The sequence below is a fragment of the Enoplosus armatus genome, chromosome 15, assembly GCF_043641665.1.
Source record: "Enoplosus armatus isolate fEnoArm2 chromosome 15, fEnoArm2.hap1, whole genome shotgun sequence".
Lineage (NCBI taxonomy): Eukaryota > Metazoa > Chordata > Actinopteri > Centrarchiformes > Enoplosidae > Enoplosus > Enoplosus armatus.
In genome coordinates this window covers 21,567,798-21,590,297 of record NC_092194.1, presented here as the reverse complement: position 1 = coordinate 21,590,297, position 22,500 = coordinate 21,567,798, and the positions used below count along the sequence as shown (strand labels likewise).

At 42.7% G+C, this 22,500-nt stretch overlaps 1 protein-coding gene across 1 annotated transcript in view; it reads right to left on the bottom strand.

The window, feature by feature from the left end:
- The window catches only part of akap6 (A kinase (PRKA) anchor protein 6), a 142,895-nt gene that overhangs the window by 53,833 nt on the left and 66,562 nt on the right, over nt 1–22,500 (bottom strand). Inside the window, exons 13-14 of the mRNA XM_070920560.1 lie at nt 18,368–18,498; nt 9,697–9,817 (exon numbers count right to left, since the gene is read on the bottom strand). Of these exons, the coding sequence (XP_070776661.1) occupies nt 9,697–9,817; nt 18,368–18,498 (252 nt within the window). The remainder of the gene's footprint in view (nt 1–9,696; nt 9,818–18,367; nt 18,499–22,500) is intronic.

The window sequence follows — 22,500 nt, the reverse complement described above, 5'->3', positions numbered from 1 at the left end:
CCCCTCTCCCCCCTCTCTCCCTCTCTTCCCTCTCTCCCTCTCTCCCTCTCTTCCCTCTCTCCCTCTCTCCCTCTCTTCCCTCTCTTCCCTCTCTCCCCCCTCTCTTCCCTCTCTCTCTCTCCCTCTCCCCCCTCTCTCTCCCTCCTCTCCCCCTCTCTCTCCCTCCTCTCTCTCTCTCCCTCTCTTCCCTCTCTCCCCTCTCTCCCTCCCTCTCCCTCTCTTCCCTCTCTCTCCCTCTCTTCCCCGCTCTCTCTCTCCCCCTCTCTCTCCCTCTCTCCCCCCTCTCCCCCCTCTCCCCCTCTCCCTCCCCCCTCCCCCCCTCTCTCTCCCTTCTTTCAGTGACTCCCTTGAAGAGCACAGAGGTCAGATTTTCCTCCATTGTGGATCAGAGGAACAGATTTGATCTTTTTCGTCATCCATTCATTCGTTGCTTCTTGCTCCCTCCTCCTTCCCTCCTCCTTCCCTCCTCCATCCCTCCTCCTTCCCTCCTCCTTCCCTCTTTTTCTCTTTCCCTGGATGAGTTCAGGAAAGACGGAAGAATCATTTCAATATAAAACCAGATGACAGCAGATCAGCACATTCTGATTTTCAGGATTAAGTGTTGTTGGTCACATCCGTTCATGTTCTCGTTCTCTTGTTTGCTTTTCATTTTCCTTCCTTCATGTATTCCTCCCTTCTTTCATTCCCTCTTCCCTTCCTTCCTTCTTTCGTCCCTTCATTCCTTGCTTTCTTCTTTCAATCATTTTCTAATTCCTACTTATTCTTCTTTCATTTCCTCATTAGTCCCTTCTTTAATTCCATCTTTCCTTCCCTCGCTCCGTCCTTCCATTGTTTCATTCCTCCTTTAATTTCCCTTTTCCTTCCTTCTTTATCTTATTCCTTACATCTTTCCTTCCTTCCTTCCTTCCTTCCTTCTGTCTTTCACCCCTTGCTTGTTCCTCCCTTCTTGTCCTCCTTCCTTCCTCCGAGGAGTTACAGTAAGAAAGCTGAAAGTGTTTTCAGCACACAGATGTTTGCAGCAGCAAATTACTTTTCTTCTTTCTTCCAGTCGTTTATACATTCTTTCTTCCTCCCCCTCTCTCTCTCTTCTTACTCTTCCTCCTCTCTCCTCTCTCCCCCCTCTTCTTCATCCTCTCTCTCTCTGGATGGAGGGAGGTTGGGAGCGTTAGCAGCACAGCGAGGATTGCAGCAACAATTACATGTGAAATTAGCCTCGCCTCATAGCCTGCAGTGTAATTCCAGCCTTCTGAGGCGTGGCAAAGTCATCTGTCTCTAATTAAAGATTCTCTCTCTCTCTCTCTACCTCTCTTCCTCTCTCTCTCTCTCGTTTCATCCTTCTCTCTCTCTGGATGTAAGGGGGGGGGGGGGGGGGGGGGGGGTTGCTGGTAAGGTACGATTCAAAACCTAATTCACTACAGGTCACAGTTTTTAGCAGGTAAAACAAATTATTTCCTACTTTTCATTTCATTTATCATTCCCTTCCCTTCCTTCTTCATTATTTCCATCTTTATTTCATCATTCTCTCTTATTTCCTTCTTTTCTCTCGAGTGATTCAGCTAACATGAGACTGAAACACCAGAAGCTTGACTCCAAACACATTGGTTTCATGATCAACACTGAAAAACGCACATGCAACATCTTCTCCTCATTGGTTAACATGCTATACAAGGAGCACATAAAGTAACATCCTGTTAAAATAAGTGTCATATAACCGCAGATATGATCGTCCCTAAAATGTTGCAGCAGCTTAATTAGAGTACTGTGAGCTCTGACCTTTGACCTCTGCATTACTGTCTGCTTTCAAGAAACATACATTTCTGTTTGCCATGTGTCACTTACTGAGATTGTGTGTCTTGCAAAGTGACATCTGCTATTTAATCACTCACTGTTTACATATTAAAATGATTTAATATTCAACAATGAAACAGCAAAATGATATGAAATGTTATGTGATAGTTACCATGAAGACAGAAGGACTGAAAGACAGACGGAGAGAGATCTCAGAGGATAGAGGAGTTAAGCCGTCTGTGTGTTTCTCAGGCATGACTCTCTGCTGGAATATAACCCAAACTCTGCCTGTGTGTGTGTGTGTGTGCTCAGCCTCCTGTTGAGGTTGTGTACTCCTACTGTTGCCCTCAGGGTTTAAGATGGAGAGAGAGACACACAGTATTTCACAGTATTTGTTTCAGTTCTCCCTCTATGTGTGTTTCCGTCATGCAGACTTGTGTCTCTACAGGAGGCGATCCTCTCCACAAAAACAAGATCATAGGTCATTTTTTTTCAACACTCAAACAACACTTTCAACACTCCAAGTTATTAAGCCGGGCTCGGACTACAGGAGTTTTAAAATAACTGATAACCACGTACATGAAGAGAAACTTCGCAGATGTTCTTCTCTCTAATCTCAAACATGCACACACGACAGGATACTATTAAGACAACGTGGCAGAGGGATCAATGCACCGCCTCACGTGATCTCACGGGGAAGCAGATGTAAACATGGCGTAAAGTGGAGGATGAGTCTGGATGAGACACTCAGGTCGTCGATTCTTCAGCGAGATTTTAACGCTCAGTTTGAACATCTGTCAGCAGTAGTATGCTATGCTAATGTTAGCCTCGAGGGCTAGAATGTTTATTGTCGCTTGGCAACACTGTCAGCTGCTCCAGGACTAACGTTAGCTTGTAGCGCTAAGGTTTAGCTTCTGTCTCCTTGTAGGCCGGTCTCTCTCATTGGCTCTTGTGGTCCCGCTGGTGACGTTCTGACGTAACGATCCAGATTTTAACTCCTAAACATCAAACATGTTTGAAATGATCGGTTTAAGACTGAATTTCTCCTCCAACTGTTGGGGTTGTTGGGTTAGTCTGAGCCCGGCTTTCGTCATGTTTGCATTGTATGTGCTTACATTGTCCCTACGAGGTCCCTGACAAAGTGTTGGCTGTTTGTTGGTTTCTTTTAAGAGAAAACTTTAATCAGAAAACATCATCATGGGAGCCAAAGGTGAAGGTGAACTTTCAGTCCGTGATTAAGTCTCAGGAGTGAAGCTGGTCAACTATAGAATTGAATCTTATTTTATAATTTTTATTTTAGATTTGCAGACGTTGTCCAACTAAACAACAAAAGGCAGAAAATCTGGTGTGTTCATCAAGGACTGAAAGACTTCCTGGACGTAGAATCGGTTGTCATAAAAGGAAATGTTTCCCTCCCACCTCACAGAGTTATGTGCTGTTAGAGGAAGTGTTGTGATCTTTGACATCAGTCTGCTTTAAAAGGGCTCAACTGTTTTTATTTGATTACATAAAGTTTGAACTGTATTGTTTTGTCTCTCTGGATCAGTCTGTGTGTGTTCATCAGAGTCTCTCCTTCTGGTTTAAACCAGACAACCAGTGAAAACACACTCTGTGTGTGTGTGTGTGTGTGTGTGTGTGTGTGTGTGTGTGTGTGTGGCCTCAGACAGAGCTCCTCTGTCGGACCCACACTGATTGATTTTGGAATCCAGTTAATGAGCAGGTGTGTGTGTGTGTGTGTGTGTGTGTGTGTGTGTGTGTGTGTCTGCAGACCAGCCTTCCATCAGAGCACCATGGGCTATTTGAAATGAGAATTTAGCAGTAGGGATGCACACACACACACACACACACACACTCCTGATAGCCACTGTAATTAGTTGGACTCCACTGGAAGCCGCCACAGGGAGAGAGAGAAAGACATCTGTGATGACTTAATGCAATGAAATGTTTTCAAATGAAGTCTTGAATGAAATTCTTTGATTTGTCCCCAAGAAGCCATGTGTTATGTATCCCTCCACTGATCTACATCTGACACCCTCTGTCACAATCGTCCTTCTGTCTCTCATGTAATCAGGTCTCCGTCGCTCAGAGAGCAAACAATGTGAGAGAGTTGATGGAGAAAGATGCATTTATTTATTATTTATGGGCAAAGTCATCAGATAGAGCGAGAAAAGCTACTGTGTGACAACGCTAACATGCTGCTGTATAATGTTCACCATGTTCAGTTTGGTGAGTTAGAATGCTAATATTTGCCAATTAGCACTAAAGTACAGCTGAGATGGTCGGGAATGTTTTTAGTTTTGCAGGTGCAAATTGAAATTTTGACCTGATGATGGCGCTAGAGGAAATGTAGGGGATCACCAGAGTCTGTATGATTCATCATCTGGGACCCGACAAGATTTACCAATAAAATCCCAATAATTTAAAGGTGGTGAACTGACCCACCGACCACCAGACATATATATATATATATATATATATATATACACATCCATACAGTAAAATATTTAATATATAAATGTCTTTTCATTAGCCTCGTTGGTTGGTGGCAAACGTTACTGTTATCAGCTGATTCTGAACTGCGTCTGATCGATTGTTTTCTATTATTTTCTTCTGCAGTTCTTCCTCCGGCTGTTTTTCATTTGTAATTTAAACTTTTACTGATACCAAATGTGTTTGTATACGATAAAGAGACATCAAATGTGTGTGCTTTCACTGTGTGTGTGTGTGTGTGTGTGTGTGTGTGTGTGTGTGTGTGTTATGTCAAAGCTTTAATGTCTCCCTGTGCATTTTTATTAGCTGTGCATGTGTGTGTGTGTGTATGTGTTCATTTCTTTGTGTCACAATCAAAATATTACCACGGTCGGTGAAATGCCACACACACACACACACACACACACACGTTTGGGAAATAAGTGTTGGCTCCGCCTCCTGTGGGACTCAGGGCCAGAACCTTGATCATCAATTGGCTGAACTACAGGGGCCTTGATGTGTGATTGGTTGACAGCACCTACAAGGTCTGATGCTTGTTTCATCTCCCTGTGGACCCTCAACAAACCCACACACACACACACACACACACACACACACACCATCTGGATACACAACAACACAGATGAAACACACACAGAAGAAAAAGAATGAACAGAGCAAACACACATTAAATACACGTAAAGCAACACACATAGAAGAAAGGATGGACAGTCACACATGGAAAAGACATAGCGCACACAAACATACACACACACACACAGTAATACAATAATGTGAATAAACATTATGAGAAAGAGATGAAACGAAAAGAGAAACAGGAACAAAGACAAAAGTTCATAACAAAACAAAACAAAATGCAACAGTGAGTGTGTGTGCAATGAAATGCAAAGCTACAATCAGTATCTGATCTGATATTAATTACAAATAAATATCCATTCTGATTAAAGTGGGTGAGTGTGTTGCTCAGTATCGTTCCGTGTCTACACTGAACATGCAGTGAAAGCAGCTTCAGTCCTAAAAACCTTCACTGGCCACTCGAACACAGACACACTCGTTATTCTCTCAGTGATCTTTTATATCATATACATATATATATTGTTGATGCTTGGCAGCAGATGAAGGTCTCAGGACTGAAGAGGTCTTGTCCCCTTTTTAGATTAATAAAAACTATCCAGTTTCTGACCACAAATTGGAAAGATTTAGATTTTTGTTTTAATCTTTGGTCCATTTGAGTTTGTAACACACACACACACACACACACACACATATATATATATCCGTATTAAAACACACACTCTCCTCCTTCCTCCCTCCTTTCCAAGGTTGATAAGTGCCTCCATCTAACATCACAATAAACAGTAGAGCCTCGGCCTGCCAAGCCTGCCTGCAGAAACAACTGTCAGCCCAGCTTTCCTTTTCCGGAGGGGACACACACACACACACACACACACACACACACAAAGAAACACACAAACACACACAGAAAAGGACGCACACATAGACGCTCTCCTTTCTCGGTTGCACACCACACACAGACAAACACACAAACACACACACACACACCTCCGAAAAGAACAACTTTTGTTGGGCCCTGGCGTTGCTATGGTTACGGGGTCGAGTCCCCCCAGCATTTTAGCGAAGCACAGCGAGGTTCTTTAACGGTCACATGGAGGGAAAAAAATACTGAAAAAACAAAACAAAACAGGGGGTTCAGAGCTTTTCTTCCAGCACACACACACACACACAGAGGCAGACAGACATGGTGAAATCTCCCAGCATGCACCTGTCCTGAAGTAGGCCCATGGTCAAGTGACTACATATACTACTTCAAAACACAGAAAACATCTCACGAATTGAAAGTGTTGGATAATGTTGTGGTCTGTTATAAATAACTTATGTAAATAAGTTAATACAGAGTTTGAATAAACAGCTCAGAACACAGAACGTGAGGCCAGCTGAGTCTGAAAACACAGACTGAACAACTCCAACAGCACTGACTCATGATTATATTATATAAAATAATAATAATTCATTCTCTCGCCTGTCAGCTCGCTGCTTTGATTTTATATCACTTCTGTATGACTCCGATTAAATGCAAGATGGAAAATGAGGAAGTAACTATATTTAATCAAGTTACAACTTTCCAGGTTTATAACTTGTTCTGTCTGTAACAACAAACCAAGTGAAGTAAACTACAGGTACAACCAAAGTCATCCAAGTCTTCTGATCCTGTTAAACGTTTGTGGAGCTGCAACTAACGAGTGTTTTATAATCAAATACTCTTTTTGTAGAAGATAAAATGTCAGAAAGTACTTTAAAAATTCTCATATACATTGTCCAGAGCCAAAGCTGACATGATATTCAGATTGAAATAATATAAAAGTGAAAAGAACAGCAAATCCTCACATTTGAGAAGCTGAAAGCTGGAGAATGACATCAATTACTAAATTAGTTGTCGACTAACAACTAATATGAGTAATGTTTGTAAAGATGGCATTAACAGGACTATATTTTAAAGATGTTTGGTTGGAAACACTAAAACACGAGTAAATGAAAGACGAACTATTAAATATACCGTGAATTTATGTGGCCATCAAACTGTTGGGCCTTTAAGTCTGACTGCAGGACTTTTCACAGTGTGGCAAGTAAAGGACATCTTATGAGCCATGGTGCAAAACAAAGCAACAGACCCAACAAGTAAAAAGCGATATATAAGGTAAAAATAGCCACATACGAGCAGCTTACAGTATCCAGGCCTGTCTGTGTAACTCTCAGCGGTGGAGAGGGAGAGAAACAGTATAAGAAAGCGACCTTGGACCGGGCGAGGAGACGCTGTCGAGCTCCACATCAATATTTTAACAGGAGAGTTGACACATCAAAAAAAGAGAGAGAGAGAGAGAGAGAGAGAGAGAGAGAGAGAGAGAGAGAGAGAGAAGAAGAAGAATGCCCAGCGATTCCAGAGTCATCTAAAATTCATGCATGCATCATCGCTGCCATGAATATTCATACAGAGATGAATATTTAAGTGCGACTCCTATGGAGAAATTAGGTTCATCTTTACACTTATCAATAATTCGCAGGCCAGGTGAGTCTCATCGGCCGCTAAATAAATCATGTCTGCACACACACACACACACACACACACACACAAAAAAAGAAAAGTTTGGACGAGGAGACAGAGACAGAAAGAACGGAAAACAACACCAAGTTATGTGTGTGTTGGTTCGCAGCAGTGCCTTCTGGGTAAGGAGTGAGATGTCAGCGGTGTGAGCAGCATGACGGACGACGCATTACTGTGTGTGAGGACGTGTGCATACATTTGATAGCGAGTGTATTTTACGGTTTACACAAATGTGACTAACATTTGCTCACTTGTTTTGTTTTAATGCCTCAAATGTCAAAATATGTTTCCAGCTCAGTGGAGATGTTTTGGAAGCCGATGGGCAACATGTTTGTCGTAGCCACACTTTTTACAGACATTCATGGTCCCCAAAAGGACAAATCCAAATAACTTTGGAGCTAACAGCAGGTTGTTAGCATGCTAACATTAGCATTAAGCTCTCTCTTTCCTGACTTTTAGTCAGATGAGATAAATGAGTTATTAATTACATGTTTATAATGATTTATTAACAAGTGAAACCAGGTCAGTGTGCTTTTAATGAGATGAATTATTGTATTAGGATTTTATTTAGATGTAACTGCCAGCGATGGAGGCTCTGTGCCAGTTTAAGGATGAGGTGGTGTTTTGTGATTTGTAATATGGGGCTATATAAATAAAATGGACACTTTTGCCCCACTAGAGGTTAAAGATCTAAGAATAACAACGTTCTCTCTAATTTGAACCCATCCAACAGTTTTGACTGTGCAATGAAGAAGCAGCTATTTGAAGTGGACTACGGCGTTAATAAAACACCATGTACATAAAGTGGATGGACATGAGCCGAATAGTGTTACAGACAACATTATGCTAATTGTGCTTTCATTTGACAAGTGGCTCCACCAGGTTACGTCTCGTTAGACATATAAAGTTCAACCTTTTTCTCATGAACACTTGTGGAACAACAATTTCCTTTTTTTTCTGTCTGTCTTTGATTTCTCCATCAGTGTCAGTGTCTGTGTGTGTGTGTGTGTGTGTGTGTGTCTGTGTGTGTGTGTGTGTGTGTCTGTCTGTGTGTGTGTGTGTGTCTGTCTGTGTGTGTGTGTGTGTGTGTCTGTGTGTGTGTGTGTGTCTGTCTGTGTGTGTGTGTGTGTGTGTGCGTGTGAAGGATAGGAGAGGATGACTCAGATCTCTAATCGTAACACATGCTGTTCCTCTGTCTCATTTGGCTGCAGTGAAGTCATTACACACACACACACACAAACACACACACACACACACACACACACACACACACACACACACACACTTCTCTATGATATGGTTATGAGGGAGGCTATGCCTTGTAATCCCATTCTCCTTGGTAAGGATGAATATAGGGTGTGTGTGTGTGTGTGTGTGTGTTTGTGTGTGTGTGTGTGTGTGTGTGTGTGTGTGTGTGTGTGTGTGTGTGTGTGTGTGATTGGCCGAGGGAGGAGTGAAGGGAGGGACGGGGGAGACATACAAATTGATGGATGAATGAAATGTGGGAGGACATCATTTGCTTCAGCTAGCTCTCTGTTTCTACATATTCAGACGTTTTGATCAACAGACAGTCCTCGGTCCTCCTCCATGACGGAGGGAGAGGTGGCTGATGGGAGATCTGTGACACCACAGTGACTCCAATGAGTAGAGAGTCTTTGTTGTAACTACAAGTGTCAACTTTAAGAAACCATTTCTGATATAAAACCGTCACTGTACGTACGAAGAACATTTAGCTAAACGCCCTCATATGACACCTGCAGGACACGCGGAGACAGAGGACAAAGAACAGCGGCTGTAAAGTTCCCAATCAGGTGAGAACATGAAAAATAAAGCTGACGCCTTTCTGGAGCATCAACATGCTTCAAAGCTGGGAGATAGGACAGTGGAGTATTCTGATGCAACACCACTGCTACGTGCATGATGACGCACATCATAAATAAACTGCAAAACATGCTGTCTAAAAATCCATGTGTTTTGCAGAGAGTCTCCCGGTGAAGGTCTCGGTTTGGTTTGTTTATCCTGAAAGTGGACATGTCGGCTGTATTTCAAATGCTAGTAAACACGTTTCAGACGTCTGAACCGCAGCCCACATGTCCAATATTTTCAGTGATAATAAAATGTCTGATGCTGTTTTCCCCCGGTTGGGGAAAGAATCAACCAATCAGAGCTTTGTAAGGCAGGATTAAGAGCGAGGACGTCATCTCCTGCATACGTAGCTGGCTAGCTTCCTCACAGCATCCCTAACAAAGCGTGTGTCGTGAAGTTCAGTCTCAGACAGACGACGCAGGTCATCTTACCTTGAAGAGGTGATGTCTCTGCTCCTCTGACATCATCAGCTGGTGACTGTCCGTTACCATGGCGTCCATGTCCATCAGCCAATCCCAGAGCTCCTGGTACTCCGCCTCAAACTCCTGCAGACTGAGGACAGCGAGAGAGAGAGAGGGAGAGAGAGATTAAGTTGAATTATTGTTGTAAATTAATCTTCTTTTCTGGTATTCATTTTGTGTTTCCTAGATGTTCCACTTTCTGTTACTGTTTCTTGTATTATTGTAATATTGTTTTGTCCTGCGGCGATGAGAGACATATGCATCTTGTTATGTTGATAAAGAATGCAGCTGAAGAGAGAGAGACACTGACAGATGAAGGAGAGAGAGAGCAGAAACAGACAGAAAATAGTCAAACTGAAACTAAAATCTCTTCCAACAAAAACGTTTTTACATCTTGTACCTCGACTGTCTGGATTCTCCTGTGAGGACAGAACTTCAGCTAGTTTTTACTGCTAAACCAAACATCCAGCACGCCAAAGGTTATTGTGTTATTGTCAGGTGGAGGTGCAGGTGGAGGCGTGGTTCAGTCCGGCTTTCTGGGTTGCTGCAATTTAGGGAGAGGGTTTTGGTTTTTACCTCTCTTTGGAAACACAACTTAATCAAACGTTTCCACAGGAAGACAGAAGCTCTTAACAGCTAATTTCACTTCTACTTCACACCTGTAGTCTAGTTCATTTGGTTCAGTCTTTATAACTAACAAACACATGAATGTCTTCCAGATTGACTGTTTGGAAGAGCTTTAGTCTTCAGAGGTGTTTGGTCGACACGTTGTACAAGCCAGTTGTTTTGCGCTATAACCCGACCTTTAGTTGAACTGCAGCTACACCTCAAATGCCAAAAATAAAGATGGACAACCTGGTTAAAGGCAGGACAAAGTGGGGACACCACGCGTGTCTTAACTTAGAAAAGGTTTATTTTACTTCCCTCTAACAGAGAATTGAATTAAAGACAAACCAAATACAACCAACTACACTTTCCTCCCACCTCCTCCCTCCTCCCTCTCATCTTCCTCCTCACCTTGTCATTCCTCTCCCTCCCACATTCTCTCATATTGTCCACGTTCTTTGTTCACCTCCTCTAACTCTTCCTTCCTTCTTTTCTTTCCCACATTATTTTCCCTCCTCCGTCCTCCCCTTCCCGCCTCACTCCTCCCACTCTCACCCCCCTCCTCCCCCTCCCTTGTCCTCTCACCTCCTCCTCCTCGACACAGGATCACATCAAATATTTATGCTGCTGGAACAAGGGCCGATTGCTCAAACACACACATTACTGTCAGCCGTTTTGTTAAGGTGTGTGTGTGTGTGTGTGTTTATTATTTATATATTCGGTGGTTTTCAGTCTCGGCGGGGATCGCCAACATGTTTCTCAACATTAACAGTGAAATTGTTTGGAATTCTCCGGTCGCTGACGACGACAGTTTGACAGCTCTGTCAGGCCCATGGCGTTTCCACGACAACACACACACACACACACACACACACACACACACACACACACACACACTATTCTGACACGCTAGTCGAGGCGAACGCACATGAAGACACACTCTGTAAAGCACACACATGAAAACAATGACTCAAATAAACAAAACAACCCAAACACACGCCTACTGATAATAACATGTGCACACACACAGTTACCCAGAGTGCAACACACACACACACACACACACACACACTAAACAAGCGTACAAACACACACACACAGCAACTTGATGTGCCATCACAGCAGAGAGAGTAAACTATGAATGAAATTATAGAAACAGGAGAAATAACCGCTTCCACTCTCACTGTTTAGATTCATCCTGAAGCTGCAACTGGGATTCAAGCTGAAGTGAGTGCATGAATTCACCAGGCTGAGCACACGTGTGTGTACTATTATACCTGTTACTATGTTACCCATAATTCCCTAGCCCCTGACCATGACCTCATTCTAACCTTAACTAAATAAGTCTTAACCATAACTCGAGAAGATATCCTCCCCAGTTTCCAAAACAGTCCTCACTTCACAAAAACGTGTGCTCACTTTAAAAAGCTCCTCTTCTGACTGAATGTCCACACGAAAATGTTTTCACACAATAGAAAATCTCCCTACTTTCCAAAAAATGTCCTCAAATTCAGAAAATGTCGCTGCTGACCAAAATGTCCCCAGTTTCCAAAATGTTGACACTCATCACATTATAAAATTATAATTGGCTTCCAAAACTGTCTTTCTAACATGTCTTCACTGCCTAAAAATGTCCTTACAAACTTTCAGTCCTACTTTCCAAAGTGAGGACATTTTCTACCTCTGTCTCTTAACTTTCCTCTCTTTGCACCTGAAGAAGAGGAGCAAAAAAATAGACTAAAACTCAAAATCATGCAACATCTTCCCACCTGCTCCTCCCCCGTCCTCCATCTTTTTCCTCCTCTCGCTTCTTGTTCTTCCCATCTCTTCCCTCTCCTCACACCCCCTTGTCCTCCACTGTGAGTGCTTCTCAATAAAATAAAAACTAAACAGAGAAGAAGAAAGCAAAGGAAGCGAGCGCTGCTTCCTTCCCCCGAGGCGGCGTTCCTCATTATGCGGCGAGCAGAGCGGCCCTTTACTGACTCAGACAGATGAAGCAGATACAACACTCGCACAGATTGTTTTCTCTTGTCGTTTGTCGTTTTTCCACTCCCGCCCTCCCCTCCTCTCCCCCGTCTCCGTCTTGTTCTCACACTAATGTTAACTAAACGCTTTGTAAAACAGGATCTCTCGGGGGGTGGAAGACGAGAAAACAGACAAATCGGAGAGGAAGGAGCGACGTGGTGGCACTGCGGGGCTGCGTTCGACACCGGGACAGTTACAGAGCGTTTGAAGTGTCAGGTTCGCTTTCTGTCACGCGGCGCTGACAGAGCGCGTGGGAGTGTTATGGAGAGCCATTCTGACATTTAGTCACTTGAGGAAATTCGAATTATATGAATCTATTATTCATTTCTAACTCGTCATAATTCCAGTCAACACTGGATATAATAAAATGTAGCGGGTATCATGTGATGTGTGCAAATCTAAATATCGGGAAAACATATTGATATCTACACTAGTTACACAGACATTTCACAGAGAGAGGATTACGTTTTCATTGCTAAAGTACGTCTACTGAGGTGAAGCAGTTACTTCTTATGTGTTTGCGTGTTTTGTGGGGAGTCGACCAAAGACGAGCTCTCAGATGAACTGAAGACAGGATGTCAGGCTGCGTTCATGTTTCACTCTCTGGTTTGAAGGTTTCATGTCTGTTGCACCTGGAGCCACACTCGACAGTGATGTCACGGTGTACTGACACCGCCTGGAGTACACTTTTACATCACTACAGCAAGGTGGGTAAGTAAATGGAGGTCAGCAGACACAAGATTTTCAGGGGGTGTTAAATCTCTGTTCTGTGCAGCTAACTCCCTCCTGCAGCATTTTGTTCAATAAAACGTTTTCGAAGAGGGGAAACAAACCTCCCAAAGCTAACAAGCTTGCTAACAATCTTTTAGCAAACTTGTTAGCTTAGCTCGGTTGCTAATGTGACAGTAAGTTCATATAGTTTATTTAAAAGACGTATTTGTACCATCGACTCCTTTTGTTCTGACCTTGAAGCATCTTTGTTTTTAAAAGTGTTATTATTATAATTATTATTATTATTATTGTCATTCTTCTTCTTTTTCTTATTATTATCATTACGTGGCTTTGAACGACCAGTTTTAGAATAGACGTCTTGGTGTAAACTGTTAAAACACATGCAGTGTCTTTCCAGTCGGCCTTAAATGGATGGATTTGCCATCATCCTCCACTTTCTACTCCTCTCTCTCTCTTTTCATCACTTTCCAATACTTTCTTTCCTCTCTCGCCCTCTCTGCTGCCTGCTGCTGCAATGGCGATAGCAGCTGTAACCACTGTCTCTAATTCATCATCCGCCATACAGCAGAAAGACGGGAGGGAGGAAGAGGAGGGGAGGCAGTCGGAGAGAGAGAGAGAGGAAGAGAAAAGGAAGGAGGAAGAAAGAGAGGAGGACAGAAGAAGATGGAGAGAGCAGAGGGAGAGGGTAAAAACACGAAGGGATGGGAGGAAATGATGGGAGGAGAGCAAAGGAAGAAAGAAAGTAGAGGAGCCAAAGCCAAGATAAAATGGTAGGAGGAAAATGGAGGACGGGATGGGGGGGGGGGCAAGACAAGGAAGGAAATAAACTAAAGGAAAGAGAGAGAGGAGAAGGAGAAAAGGTTGAGAGAAGGAAAAGACATGAAGGTAAAGGAAAAGAGGGAAGTAGAAATGAGGAAGGATGGTGAGGATTATGAGAAAGAGGAAGAAAGGAGGGAGGGAGCACAGGACAGGGGGATGAAATGACAGAGTGAAAGGTTGAATGAGTCATATTGGCAGCCGTCACCTTTCAGTCTGAGACTCTGTTGGATTTATGAGGTGATTCACTGACACTCGTCTCGTCTAATGGATTCATCCTACAGAGACACTGGAACCAGACTGTCAGCGGGCAGCAGCACAGAGCACCTGCTGACAGCCATTCAGTCACTCATTCATTCATTCATTCATTCATTCATTCATTCTAATGGATTCATCCTACAGAGACACTGGAACCAGACTGTCAGCGGGCAGCAGCACAGAGCACCTGCTGACAGCCATTCATTCACTCATTCATTCACCCATTCATTCATTCATTCATTCATTCATTCTAATGGATTCATCCTACAGAGACACTGGAACCAGACTGTCAGCGGGCAGCAGCACAGAGCACCTGCTGACAGCCATTCATTCACTCATTCATTCACCCATTCATTCATTCATTCATTCTAATGGATTCATCCTACAGAGACACTGGAACCAGACTGTCAGCGGGCAGCAGCACAGAGCACCTGCTGACAGCCATTCATTCACTCTTTCATTCACCCATTCATTCATTCATTCATTCACCCATTCATTCATTCATTCATTCACCCATTCATTCTAATGGATTCATCCTACAGAGACACTGGAACCAGACTGTCAGCGGGCAGCAGCACAGAGCACCTGCTGACAGCCATTCATTCACTCTTTCATTCACCCATTCATTCATTCACCCATTCATTCATTCATTCATTCACCCATTCATTCTAATGGATTCATCCTACAGAGACACTGGAACCAGACTGTCAGCGGGCAGCAGCACAGAGCACCTGCTGACAGCCATTCATTCATTCATTCATTCACCCATTCATTCATTTATTCATTCATTCTAATGGATTCATCCTACAGAGACACTGGAACCAGACTGTCAGTGGGCAGCAGCACAGAGCACCTGCTGACAGCCATTCATTCACTCATTCATTCACCCATTCATTCATTCATTCTAATGGATTCATCCTACAGAGACACTGGAACCAGACTGTCAGCGGGCAGCAGCACAGAGCACCTGCTGACAGCCATTCATTCACTCATTCATTCACCCATTCATTCATTCATTCTAATGGATTCATCCTACAGAGACACTGGAACCAGACTGTCAGGGGGCAGCAGCACAGAGCACCTGCTGACAGCCATTCATTCACTCATTCATTCACTCATTCATTCATTCTAATGGATTCATCCTACAGAGACACTGGAACCAGACTGTCAGCGGGCAGCAGCACAGAGCACCTGCTGACAGCCATTCATTCATTCATTCATTCATTCATTCATTCACCCATTCAAATTTATTCATTCACTCACTCACCCACTTAGCTACTCCCTCATTTATTTAATAATGAATGAATTAATTCACTCATATACTAACTAATGTATTCATTTAATCATTTTCTTTATTTCTTCATTTTTTCACCCATCCATTCACTCATTTTATTTACTTGTTCATTCATCCATTCACTCACTCATTCACTTGTCCAATCACTTAATCTCTTAATTCATCTTTCACGTACTTAATATTTATTCATTTATTCACTCATTGATTGATTCACTCACTCGTTCACTTGTCTTTGTTAAAACATTTTTTCGATTATAGAAATGAATGAATGAATGAAGGCTTTATTTATATAGTACATTTCACTAAATAATTTACAGGTCCTATGAATACATGAATAAATGAATCAATTGATTCATATCAATACATTATTTTTACATTGCTGTTTGTTGTCTTGTACAACAGAAATGATCAACGACGCGTCCATTGATCAGTTTTGGATGAATCCAAAATATATTCTTTTATTCCCCCAAACTTTAAGGAAACATGTTAATCAGTTTGGATTGTTTATTTATTTTCTTTATATTCGTAAAAACCTTTAAAAACAAAACAACAACGTACAATTCATTGTTCTGTTCTTCTAAAAGATTAAATGAAACTAATTCATTTCATATTTAACTTAATTACTATTTAATGAAAAATAGAATATAGGCGGCCTTTATTGGGGTTTTTAGCTGTTTTTTAAAACCAGAAAAATATCAGTTAAAAAAAGCAACGTTTTTTTTTCTTCCTTCCTTATTAAATTTCTTTTGACATTAATTCAGAATTGAGATATTTTTTGAGTGAGATCAGTAAATAATTCACTCTGACCTTCATTTTCTTTACAGCCGAACCAAAACCAGAAATCTCAACTGAGCTGAACTCACAGCAGCTAAAGAAAAAAAACATGTAACATCCAATTAATACGAAACTCATCCCACACACCGCTGCACTGGACACACACACACACACACACACACACACACACACACACACACACACACACACATATGTAAATGTGAAGAGCAGCTAATATATGAATAACCAATTAGTGTCCAACACATCCGATGTAAATTACTGAAACATTACACTGCAGCCACAGAGGACTGAAAAACACAAACAGAAACAAAATGAGTGTTTCATTTACATCTGAGTGTGTGTGTGTGTGTGTGTGTGTGTGTGTGTGTGTAAACCACTTTTTATTTAAATCATAAAGACAGTGTTACCAAAACTGCAATTTACTGTTTTCTTAATGTGAACAGTGACGACACCAACAAAGTCTGAGCAGAACACACTACGGACTGAGCAGCTTCATTTTTCATTTGCATACACACAACTTTGTTTTCATTGTGTGTGTGTGTGTGTGTGTGTGTGTGTGTGTGTGTGTGTGTGCCCTGCGTGTGAGTGATAACCGCGGAGGGAGGCTCCTCAAAGCCGGGGATGAAATGCCGACAGGCAGCGTGACCAAAGAGGCCGCTCGCCGAGCCGAGCCTGGCCACACCAGATTACTGCTGTTAACACTCAAACTCTGTGTGTGCGTGATTACATTCAACTGTGTGTGTCACATGTCGCGGTGTTGTTGTGTCTTGTTTTCTTCTTCTTCTTCAGTCGGTGTGTCTCTCTCATCGTGACACAGAATAACCATCTGGTTTGTGTCTCCATTGTGTTTTATTCTTTTCGTCTACTCTATTATTCATCGATGCTGGTTGAGAGTGGTAATATACATTATATTATAAGAACTGGACAAATGCTGTCACACCTGTACAGTTCTAAAGATGGACGACATGACAGCCCCCCCCCCCCCCCCCCCCCCCTCCATGTTAGCAGATGGGACATGGGCCAAACTACAAAAACCAAACAACACATCAAATACACTTTTCCCAAAGATGGTTTCTGTCATTTCAGGTCGTTCTTATCACAAGTGTTCATTTTTCTGACCCGTTTGGTGTTAATTAGTTATTTGATGCTGTAAAACAAGGTGAGAGTTTTACAGATATAAAACCTTCTTCGTTCGTAAGTTTGCAGTTCTGCAGATGTGTCTTTTATAAAGAAAATGTGCCTGTTTGGAAAGAGCCGATTGCTTCAAGACTTTTCTACAATGAAACTTCTCTCCATCTGTTCCTGAATGTACTGTAGCGAGCGATGGAGAGCGAGCTGTACCCAGCATGCAGTTCTGCAGGGTAACAGTTAATGAGGGTCCCCTCTCACAGTGTGTACTTCTGGAGGTAGTAATGCACCACCAATAAATATGTCCTGCAGATCTCAAGAGCTCGCACTCAACTCTGCACTTCCTCGAGTGTGGAGTCGATTGGATGAACGGTTGTCGAGATAATCAGACGACAGACAGAGATGCCTTCCTTTTTAGTTGGATGGTGTTTGGGAAATATACATTAAGTTGTTGCAGTACCTCGCCGGTCCACTGGGACAAACTGGCCCTCTGTATAAACTCTTAGTCAGTGTTGGGCTGTGAAGTATTTCTGCTGTAGTGGCCACATCCGGCATTGCAGGGTCATGTGACACACACAGGCCTAGAAAGACTTCGACTACATAATAAAGAGCTGTATGATATGAATGAATGATGAATTCATTTTTCTCAGCAACACAAACATCCCAAAATGACTGTTTGTATTATCAGAATTTTATCCACTCAGGCCAATAAGATTTGGAAAGTCTGGATGAGCCGTATCACTAAATGATTTGATCCCGTTCATGTGCGCAAGTAGCCAACAGGAAGTCAGCTAGCCCGGCTGGAGGAAGTCTCGTACACACACACGTTGGCTCAAACGTTCTCTGATTGAAAGCCATGTTGGAACGTAACATCCAGTTTCTCTCAACACTTTCATGACTCCAACACGTCGCTTCAGCTCTGTCAACACATTCATGGCACTGACCGTCAACAAGTTTACTTATTGTCCTCTTCTGTTGTGTGTTTACCTGTTGTTCCTGGCCAGCTGGCTGTAGTGCCTCCTGCTGGCGGGTGAGGGGTACTGCAGGCTGCTCAGTTTGACGGCCATCTGCTCCAGGGCAGCTCGCTGGGCTTCACGCTGACTGGAGATCAGCTCAGCCTGGAAGACACAAAGCAGGACATGCAGGACTCAGTCACATGACACACCGCTATGAATAAACTCGAAGGAATAGATGTGGTTTCCTCCTGACCGAGCCTGATGATCACACTGTCATTTCTGTTCACTCGTCAGCTGTCTGGCAGTGGTGCTGGTCACCAGGATCCGTTAACATTTTTCACAACGTTCAAAGAAATGTAGAGTTTTTACTTTTGTTAGTTGACGTCAGGCCGAAAGTTTAACTTCAGCACCAGAAATATCATCATCTAGCACGCAGGCATGGCCTTTCTTTAACAACCCATTAGATTTTAATGACCCACGACCTTTCCTTTAGCACCACCCACAGGACAAACTTCACATTTAGGCTTCAAGCTCCATTTTGAGGCTCCAAGAATAGCTACATGTGATGAACACTGCAGCCTACGGGGGGCGCTACCTGCGGCCTTTGAAGCTTATTACTTTGTCATTTGCAAAAAAATGTATTCATGTATTTTCCCACATTAAAGGTGGAGAAGAACATAAAAGTAAATGTGCTTTCAACTCGGTTTACTTGTGATAAAACTACCCTTCACATGTCATTCAGCAAGTTATGTTACACCAGATGAGCAGAATCAAGGTAAAGCAGGCACTTCCTGTCCTCTCAGAGAGAGAGAGTGTGTGTGTGTGTGTGTGTGTGTGTGTGTGTGTGTGTGTGAGTGGGATCATGTTCCTCTGAGTGTGATTAGCTGTTTATTACAGATGAATGAGATTCGGTGGTGCCATGTTTTGACGGACGTGCCCTTAAAAGCCCCGCGAGCGGACAACAAGCCACTAGAAACACACTCCACGCTTATCCTGCACTCTCATCTCGCTGACACACACACACACACTCATATATATCCGTATGTACATGTATATGCATATAAATGTATATACACAGTCCTATTTCTCACACACACACACACACACGTCCCGCTAACACAAATTACCCATAAAACCCACACACACACACACACACATTTAGCATGAATCGCTTTTCTTTGGCACAAATTACCTCTCATACACACACACACACACACACACACACACACAAGCCTGCACAAATGTTCCCATAAAGCCACACACACGACACAAATCGACCATGAATTGCTTCACACAGACAAAAATAAACATATACACACATCGAGCATGAATCGTTGCTCTTTCTCACAAATTATCCTTCACACACACACACACACACACACACACACACACACACACACACACACACACACACACTACAGCTAGTCGCACTCAGTATCCAGACACAATCATATAGAGGCACTCAGCGCGCTGCTCAGATGTAATTGCATACAAACTATATGGAGATGAGGCTTCAATTGAACCAATGAAGGCAGAGTGTGTACAAACAGACACACACACACACACACACACACACACACACGCATATGACCGCCTGCTTTTTCCTCATTCGGTAACAATCTGAATAAAGTGTCGCTGCGTCGCGTTCGCCGTCCGATCTACTTAGCGGACTCGGCGGAAGGATCTGGAAAGGTCATGCAATCTGTGAAAGGCAGAGCTGCTCAATCAGAGAGCTAATAAACAAACAGGCAATACACAATCAACAGCGCCGTCTGCGTCTGTGTGTGTTAAGGTGTGTGTGACTGAGAGTATGTTTTGTTTGTGTGTGTGTGTGTGTGTCGCTATTAGAGCAATGGAACTAACTGGAAGCTCTCAGAGAGAATTTCTCTCACTTTGTCTAAATGTGTCTCCACTTCCATTCATTACTCCTCGCTGCTTCTCTCTTGGCTGCGTTTGCAGGCTGTTTGCTGGCTGGTTAGTCGGTCAGTGAGTCAGTAAATCAGTCAAGTTGTTCATTAGCTGGTTAGATTGTTCTTTTCTTTGTTAATTTGTTCCTTCGTGCAGCTTATAACTCTGAATCTGGGGCCAGAATTACATTCAAAAATCCTCTAATTTACGAACATAAAAAGTGAGTAAGACACATTTCTCAAGCAACTTACTGCAGGGGAGGAGTGACCAAGTGATCACATGATTAATCACGCGCGCTCAAAGAGGGACAGCCAATCAGACTGCAGGATTTAACCCTCGCCGCATTGTTCATCCTCTGTGATGTTATTCTCCAAAAGACTGTATTATTCTATAAATTAATTTCTGTGTTAAAATCTGTGTGACATCTTTCATATTTCCAGTTGCAAGAAACACATGAAATCAGTACATCCAAATATATAAACAGTGGTGAAATTATAGGAAATTAGCCAAAATGGAAACAATATAAAAAGTTGAACCTCATCAGAGATAACATATAAGAAAGACAAAGCAAGAACCACATTTACAAATACAGACGATAAAGATGCAGAAAAAAAGACTCATTCTTGTCTTTGAACATTTCAGTCTACAGTGTGTCTGAGGAAAGCAGCTCATAAGAAAGCCGCCGCTTCAACAGGTGAGTTAAAACGACCCTGTCACGAATGATACGCATTGCTTCAGATGACATAGTGTTCATCACAGCCACTGACATGAAAATGATTCATTTTCACGTTCAGCGTTTTGTTTTATATTTGAAACTTCGTTGTTAGAAAACGTTAAATGTTGACAACAACTTTGAAACCGTAAATGTAAATTTGTCAGCATGACGTTATGAGCGTTAGATTAACGTGTCAGCGAGAGCAGTTACTCAGTTAGAGACTCAGTTATTTATTCAGCTCGTCTCTTTTCCGAAGTTTGCAGCGAGCAAGCGAACGCTTCTTATGGTTGTAATTGGCTTTTTCATACCTAACAGCTGACTAAAGCCATAATGAAACACACACACATATATACACACACAGTGAAGCAATTTCTCCTGGACACCTTGAGGACACAGAACTGGAACACAGTGTCTGTTTAAAACACACACACACACACACACACACACACACACACACACACACACACACACACACACACACACACACACAGAGTGATGAGTTGGGCAGCTTCCCAGTCTGAAGGATCTTCAAGGATTTCTGTCAGAAATTATTTCTCTTCAAACGAGACTCATGGCTCCATCTGTTAGTGTGTGTGTGTGTGTGTGTGTGTGTGTGTGTGTGTGTGTGTGTGAGTGAGGCAGAGTCTGTGAGTGTGTGTGTTCATTGTGCCTGTCTGTCTACTGAACTATAAAATGGATCAAAACAGAAATAAAAATGTACATATGTCTGTGAGCAACTGTTACACATCTGACACACACACACACACACACACACACACACACACACACACACACACACACACAGACTCAAGCGAGTAAGCAACATGTGTGTAATGTGTGTGTGTAGCTTAAGATGCCACTGAGGCCGCTGCCAGACACACAGACAAACGCTACCAATGAAAAGACACTATCCTACAAGACAGAACACAAGATCTGGTCGGACAAATAATTCAGATGCAAAGCAACAAAAAATCAACTCTGCTAGCTGAGTGTCTCTAGAGGGGCAATAACATCCATGATGTCCAGAGGAAGAGCCCTCGTCACGCTCCCCGTGATCCCCGGACCTTTCCTCTAGCGCCCCCTTAAGGTTAACATTTGTGGTTTTGAGTGAAAAGTTTCCATGAAATCTGGTACACATATTCATGCCCCCCCCCCTCAGTGGTGATCTCTAGACTTTCCCTCCAGCGCCATCATCAGGTCAAACTCATCAGATCATTTTAGGATAGTTTATGAAAAACTGACATTCCCATCAGCCCCAGCTGTACTTAGTATATCTGTGTTTAGAGCTAATTAACAAATGTTAGCATGCTAACACGCTAAAACGAGACGTGTTAGCGTTTAGCTCACAGGCCCAGACTCACAGCATGTCTGCAGACACTGTGGTCTTGATGTGTGGAGGTCTGTGCAGCTGAAGACTGTGCGGACGCCACGTCAGGAAACATCATCTGTGATCACCCGTGAAGTCGTGCTGCTGCTGGACGCCCATTGAAACAAAACATTTTAATCCTAAATCAAATATTTTGTCTATTATTTCTATCATA